The 7,736-nt window shown below is 32.9% G+C and overlaps 1 protein-coding gene across 2 annotated transcripts; it reads right to left on the bottom strand.

Moving 5' to 3' along the window:
• Positions 698-4,323, bottom strand: LOC104771434. 2 transcript variants are annotated; one of them, XM_010495954.2, is made up of 6 exons: positions 4,020-4,323; positions 3,368-3,561; positions 2,612-2,645; positions 2,002-2,137; positions 1,336-1,819; positions 698-1,060 (listed from the first exon to the last, which is right to left on the bottom strand). In XM_010495954.2, exons 1-6 carry the CDS (start codon positions 4,321-4,323, stop codon positions 794-796), a joined length of 1,419 nt encoding a protein of 472 aa, XP_010494256.1. In that variant the 3' UTR covers positions 698-793. The 2 variants fall into 2 exon arrangements, with proteins under 2 accessions (XP_010494256.1, XP_019097280.1); XM_019241735.1 differs by lacking the exon at positions 4,020-4,323 and adding an exon at positions 3,698-4,012.

A 7,736-nucleotide genomic window follows, 5' to 3' on the forward strand; every position in this document is an offset into this window, starting at 1 on the left:
AAAGTCCTTGAAAAAAAAAATATTTCCAAAATTTATCTAATTTCCATAAATCTCTCTACCTAATTCAAACATAAATATATGATTTCTCCTTTCACTTTTATATGATCTTATATAAATTATTTTGAATTATTATAGAAAACATTTTTATTTACTAAAAATTTGATTTTTCTTGCATATGATGTGATTCAAATTTTTTTAAATAGATATATATTACTCAATCGATGAAAAAAAAAAGAATATGTATACAATGTTCCACATCGTTTGAAAAAATAAGAAAATTTTTCAGAGTTATACTATAGAAGAAACCAAAATAATTCTAAAAACAAATGAGTAGGGAGCTTTGATTAACCAGACATTCAAATTTATAAATTTTATTTAGTTTACTTCAATTCATTACTTTTAAAGAATTTAAACTATTAAAAAGTTAAAATATCATTAACTCGATACTTTACAGGTAAACTTCATTTCTTTATTTTGTTAACACTATCGATATTAGACTTATATACATCTAGTTAAATTAATCAAATTAATATGATGTATAAAAATCAAATTTCTTTGCGGTATGTAACGTATGTTGCAAGTTAAAACATAAAATCAACAATAAAATATAATTATACAATCTTAAACACTAAACAAGACAAACAAATACAACTTAAACTTTTAACTTTTTTGTCAAAGTGTACCGCGGATTAAAATCTACAAAAGTTCTCATGATATATATTATTTTCATTTAGGAAAAGTTGAACACAACAATATATAACATAAAAGAAATTGGAATTGACTTTGTCAAAATTTAGTCAAGATGCGAGTCAGGTAAGTGAAGAAGAGGCAAGTCCCCCAAAAGAGTGACATTGATGTATTCATTAGGGAAGTGAGCAGGTAATCCTGGAATCAACAATGCAACAACCCTGAAACACCTCAAGAACCATCCTTCTCTGAACTCTCCACCTTTCCAGTAAGGTATGATGAGACTTCGTATCAACTCCCACATTGCATTCATTATCTTTGGTATAGCCCATAAAATATTAAAGTAGTTTTTGTTTGGCTCCTCTTCCTCTACCTGAATATAACATCAAACAACAAAAGATTATCATCAGTAGGGGAAGTGAGTAAATGGTATTATGAGGGAAATGGACAATAAGTCTCATATTTCCCAAATGTATTTTATTATATCATTTAGTTTGTGTTCCCTTTTGTTTCCATCTAAGACTAGAAGTACATTCTCATATGAGAAGGAACTTCATTACGGAACAAAAAGTGTCGAGAATTATGCAATTCCCTAATCATATAGATGAGTACAAAAAAAAAGATAATAGATAGTAATATGCAACCAACCTTTCCTTTATAGAAACTGTCATAGTAAAGGCATGGCCCAAAGTGCTTGAACATGAGTGTCTTGTCATCGAACGGCAACCTAGGAACCATGTCGTTGCAATATACATATCTTTCATACTTGACGTCAAACTTCTTCAACGAATTTTTCATGAACGTTCCAAACTTCTCATCACCTACACGTGGCTGCCCAAATGTGTAAACTCCTTCAAGCCTTTCTAGCATTTTCTCCTCATCATGCATCACCAACACGGCCGTGAATAGGATTGCTAGGGCTCCACCTAGACTATGTCCAGTCAATATAAATTTAGATGTCGGGTTTTGGTCGAGAATTTCTTTTAAGTGACGCCTAACAGTGTAGTACGCATATAAACTTGTTTCTTTTTGGGTTTGATCAAGATTTACTTCTTTAGGCCATCCTTCTTTTTGAAGACCTAAAGCTTTCATGAATCCGCCGTGGATCTTTCCCACATTTTTAACTTCGTACCTATATTGGAAATCAATATTAGTTTTATCTGGGGAACCAAATGCTGAAATTCCAGGATTAATATTAGTTGAATAAAGACTAACCTAGCTAGACAGAAGTAATTAATGAAGAGAAATCAAAACAAAACTTCCAGGATCTTAGATTTATGTATCAAGATAAAAAAAAATATATTAAAAAATTACCAAGAGAGATCCAAGTCTGTGCACCAATCATCTGCATCGAAAGGATCAGTGCCTCTGAAACTAACGATGATGAGGTTTGGATCTGTGCTTGTGTCTTTTATAACAATCACCTCTGTTGATCTTTGTTTCTGGTAACCTAAGAAATCCAAGAAAAAACATATATTATTTAATACATTTTTGTTTTTGTGTTTGATGAAAAGAGAAAATTCAATCAAATAGTCTGGAAACTGTGAAATATTTTTGAAAAATTTATAAATTAAAGATTTATATAAAGTGAGGTTAGGACCTTTTATAGTTTAATACTATTTTAGCGCACATACTCATATACTTTTTAGAAAAAACCATATTTTCTTAATGAAAATGTGTAAGTCGTTAGTTTAAACCTTAAAGTTTCATTAGTCTTCCCCATTATAATGAAATATAATGTTTTTTCTTTGGTTATCATTGTTCCGACTATATATTATCGTAAATTTGTAATCAATTTCATTTAGGTAAGGATAAATAAAATATTGCACATATCAGACAGTTGTTTCACGTGGTTTTGCCTTCTTTGGGCCAATTAAATTAATTTTTCATGAATCTTAATATATAAAGTGGGAAGTAGGCTCACCATTCCAACAGCTGTAGAAACCTAATAAGTCCATCTGTGCCACAATATAGTTAAAAAGAGGGATTATAAGTCCAATACACAATTTTATCTGTTTTTCTAAATGATTTAATTTGTTTATCTTATTTTCTTAATCAAAGGAAATCATGCATGATCATGCTTAATTATGATTATAAGATAAAGTTAAATAATTCGATGAAAAAAGATACAGCTAATGACAGAACTATGTATCAGTTGTCGTATATTTACATATAAAACTTTAGGCAAAGAAAATGTTCTCTTCAACTTTACAAGGAAAACAAAATAAAACTACAGAAAAATAGAATAAGCAAAGAAAACAATCTTTAAAATGATAGACTAGGAGTCTAGCACATCTAGTATATCATATCGTTATTGTGTCTTTGTCCAAATTCAAGTCTCTGTAATGTATATTGTTTGACAACTAAAAAAACAATTTAGTATCAAAGAGGGAAAAACAAAACAAAGAAAGCATTTTTAAAACAATAAAAATATCATTTAGTTTAATAGGAAATGGCCTTACACCATTTTTATCTCCATTTTTTGCACCAGTCACATCACAAACCATATATATTCGACAAGATCAATTCAAAGTCAATTATTAATGATAGAATGTGAATCTGCATGAGTACATCAAAACTACTATTGTTTAATATGAAACCTATATAATTTTATTATAGCGAGAGTTGTGAAAGAAAAGAAATATCGTTAATATAAAAGGAAAGAGTTAAATAATAAAACCTTCCAATGGTTGTGAAGAACGGAGCTGACGAAGTTTCTATTCTCGTAAGACAGCTTAGAAGCCATAATTGACAACATTGCTTTGTATCTTTTACTTCCTCTCTCTACCTTCTGGTCTAACTCTAGTCTCCGGTCTAGGATTCCGATTAGTGATGCAAATGTCGCTGATTTTTTCTCCGGCCAAATAATCTTTCCTGAAATATATATATNTCGCTGATGTTTTCTCCGGCCAAATAATCTTTCCTGATATATATATATTTATGTTAAACTCAAACCGCAGATATTTTGCAAAAAAAAAAATTAGGTAATCATGATATTGGTGTACGTCACCAGTTGTGTTTAATTGTAGGTCATCTCCGAGACGTGGTTTCAACACTGGATTAGTTAAAAGATTATGATAAACCAGAAAACCCCTTTGGAGTAACTTAGCGTGACACATAATGACATAATCTTTTCTGAAGTATAATTCATAGCATAACCATCAATTATTTGTCTATTATATATATCCTCTTAATTCCCGTTGAAACGAAATGAAGAAATTATAGTGTTTTTGACGTAGAAGTGTAAGTTTAGCGTAATTAATCCAACGTATACGTACCCACTAACCTTCTAAACAAAAGGGAAAAAAAAAACTGTTTTAAGAAAATCTGACCTTTGGAAAGATTTGGGAGTATCATGAAGAAACCACCATTAGAAGAAAGAAGGTTGAGCCAATAAGCAAAAGAAAACCCCAAAAAATATAGAGGTTTCTTTAGGAGAATCATGAGTTTTTGAACAACGATGGATACAAAGATGATCCACCGTCGCCGGAATCTTGAAAGATCATCCTCAACCCTCTCTTCCGAAGAATCAATGAACTTTCTGTTCCCGATATCCGAGGAGAAGAGAAGATGTATGAGATCCGACACGGTGGCTTCTCTCGGATCCAACACAAAGTAGTTTTTGGTTGTACACATTTAATTGTTATGTGTTTTTGGGGTTTGTGGTTTATTTGTCAACGTTAATTTAGCTTCAAAAACGTGGAAGAGTTGTTGTGCAAGCTAAGTCACGTTAGCTTTGTGTACTATATAATGTTAAGATTATTATATATAGTAAATATTTAATTGTACCACGAGCATTTGTTTGGGATTTGTTTAATTATGTATTAATATTACGATTAGGATGGTCATATATCAAGAAGGTTGGTGTGTATATCCACAATTCAACGTTATTCACATGGGTTGTGTGTATAACCTACTGGTCGGCTGGAGAAGAATATGATTTGACAAAATTCTTACAAGAATTAAAACTAAGATCGTCTAAATAACAATTAATTAGTAAGGTTACTCGAGTCGAGACATTTTACAATAATTTGTTTTAATGAAAATCACGTAAAATCTATCAATTTTAAGCAGATTTTCGGATTAAGATTTTTATTTTTCTACAGTAATAAAACACTTAAACTTCAATTCAACTTAATAACTCAAAATAGACACTTATTATTTATTTTTATTTTTTGTGTGACATTATTTTTGTTACTAAATTAGTAGATTGTAAAAACTTCGTTTAAGACCATATTATGAACTTCAGGTCAATGTTCGCAACTCTTTAGGAATTCTATTTCAATTTACTTGGTTTAGTTTTTCTTTTTTATATCCATGAGGTTTTGAATGATTCGATTTTGGTTTTACACTAATACATTCAAGATTGCGGGCTACAAGCCTACAAGAATATGATTTTTTATTTTTTATTATATATTAATACTACGATTACAATAGTCACATCATGAAGGTTGGTCTATCTTTACAAGCAACATTACTTTTTACTTTTTGAAAAAAGTTTGGCATATATTGAAATTATAGGTTTTTTATTTTACTTTGTCCAAAAAAAAAAAAAAAAAAAAAAATTTTGATTTTACTACAATATACTTGATACCTCGTTGGGCTCCGTTAAGCACTCCAAACCGAAAGAGATGACATAGAGCAAAGAAACTTCATTTTTTTGGATTTTCTCTTGCTTATTTTTTGGGCCTAGTTTCTTTACAGAGACCAAATAAATTTATTTATTTTTTATTTAAACATTTTCATTATTTAATACAAGAATCAAATACAAAGGTGGAATGCAACTTTGAAATCCTAAATCCGGCGGAATACATAAATTAAAACAACAGAACCAAAAGAAAAACTCGCAAAATCAACAAAAAAGCCGGAAGAGAACAATAGTTGCGGGACTACATACTCAAGAGTCGATGTCGAAAGGACCTACAATCACAGATGGAAGAGAACCAGGATAGACAGAAAGCAAATAAATAGTTTTACAAAAAATAAAAAAGGAAAAATTCCATAAAAATACACCAACTATTTTTCTATTACCACTTTAATACACAAACTTTTATCACTTCCAGTTTAATACTCCAATTTTTTTCTTTGCCCAGATTAATACTCAAACATTTAGCCGCGCACCCACTTCACAACCGCGGGTTAATTAGACTTAACGAGACTGTTCACAGTGGTTAACTTCCGTTTGATATGTGGTTAAGTTAACTCGAGTAGAGTTGAAACAAAAAACACATGTGCTTATAAATTTCAATTTAGAAAAATCCCCAAATTTAAACCCTAATTTTGATTTTGGAGAAAGAAACGAGTTTCGGGAAAGAGACGATGAATCGAAGCCAAAATTCAAGAAGTGGGTCAAATGCTACTAGTAGAGGAATGAGCTTCGGGCCAAGTAGTGGGGAGGTTTTATGTGACTGTGGCAAGGTGGCGATCATGAAAAAGTCTTGGACCGATGCAAATCCAGGGAGAAGGTTTTACAAATGTGGAGATGCGTGGAGGGGTGTGTGTGATTTCTTTAGTTGGTTTGATGTTGAAAAACCTCACGGTGGCAAAAAGAAGCTTTGCTAGAAGCCCGTGATGTAATTAATTGCAAAGAAGAAGAGTTGAAGAAGCTTAGAGCATTGGTTGAAGGTAGAAACCGGGAAAGGGGTACTCAAAGAGGATCAATGGTTGATAAATCAGAGCTAAAAGAAGAAACAATTGTGAAATCAAAGGTATGGGATGCAATGGAGCAGGAAAACATGAAGCTGAAGCAGGAAATTATGGTGAGCAGCGAGAAGGAGAAGATGCTTCGCCAATGTATGATTTTATCATGGGTGGGTTTTGTATGTGTTGTTGCAGTTCTCGTTCATGCTTTGAAGTAGTGGTGTACTTGCTTAGTGTTGTATTTGGTTGAATATGAACTAATGTGATTTGCTATCGTTGTTGTTTAGTTACCGTAGACAATAATCAAAGCATTCATAAGAAAAGTTACCAATCCAAAAAACAACTGTCATAGATAATACAAAAAGTTTAAAATGGGATGGGATGCAAAAGACTACTAGAGTTAACATGGTAACCCAATTGTTAATACTACTAGAGTTGGCGTGGTCCCTGAGATGTGTTGTACGCCGGAGCACCTCCAAGATCTCGTGCTCTGTTTCCTCTAACATCAAATACTCGATCTGTGAAAGGGCATATGTATACCCCAATTCCTCTTGGAATAGATGGCTGTTTCCGGACTGGAGGACGACCACGACCTTGACCCGGTGGACGACCACGTCGACGTGCAGGAGCTGAGCCTTCAGCAGGAGCTGAGCCTTCAGCAGGAGCACTAGATGATAATGGAAATGTTGATGTAGTTGCAGGAGCACTAGATGATAATGGGTATGTTGATGTAGATGCAGAAGCAGGAGGCGGCTGAGTGTTTGTTCTTCGCCTTTTTGGTGGATTTGGGTTGCTTTCACCATCAACCTGAAATGTTAAAGAAGACAAACATAAGAAAATGTAAAAGTTCAAAAAATTAAGGGAAGATTTACACTTACTGGTATCTTTCGAGGTCTTCCACGCTTCCGTTTTGGACCTTCAATCGCGTAAGATTCATTCTTACAAGTCCCACGGTTATGTCCAACTTGTTTGCAGTTACCACAAGTGATTGTCCTTCCATGACGAGTTGCTTTATTGGGCTTGGATGGGGACACATGTGCAGGTTTTATCCGCTTCTTCCTAGGACGTCCTGGCATCTTCGTGAAACCTGGTACTCCAATGGGTTCCTTATCGGTTTTGTGCCAATAAAGCTCCCCATTAACTGGTTTTATGTTGTTCCTATAATTATCTATCCAAACTCCAGTCCTATAATAGTTAACAACATAACTGCAAATATCCAAAACCAAACGCATAATCAACATATTAAGAAGACATTTTATAGCAATTGATGATGAAAACCTTGTTTGACTTACTCTTCCGGTCTACGACGAATGTCATTGATGACACAGATTACATGATTGCAAGGAATACCAGTGAGGTCCCAACGCTGACAAGCACAAGTTCCCATCCGTAAGCTGACCTCATGACCA

The sequence above is a fragment of the Camelina sativa genome, chromosome 20 (assembly GCF_000633955.1).
Source record: "Camelina sativa cultivar DH55 chromosome 20, Cs, whole genome shotgun sequence".
NCBI lineage: Eukaryota > Viridiplantae > Streptophyta > Magnoliopsida > Brassicales > Brassicaceae > Camelina > Camelina sativa.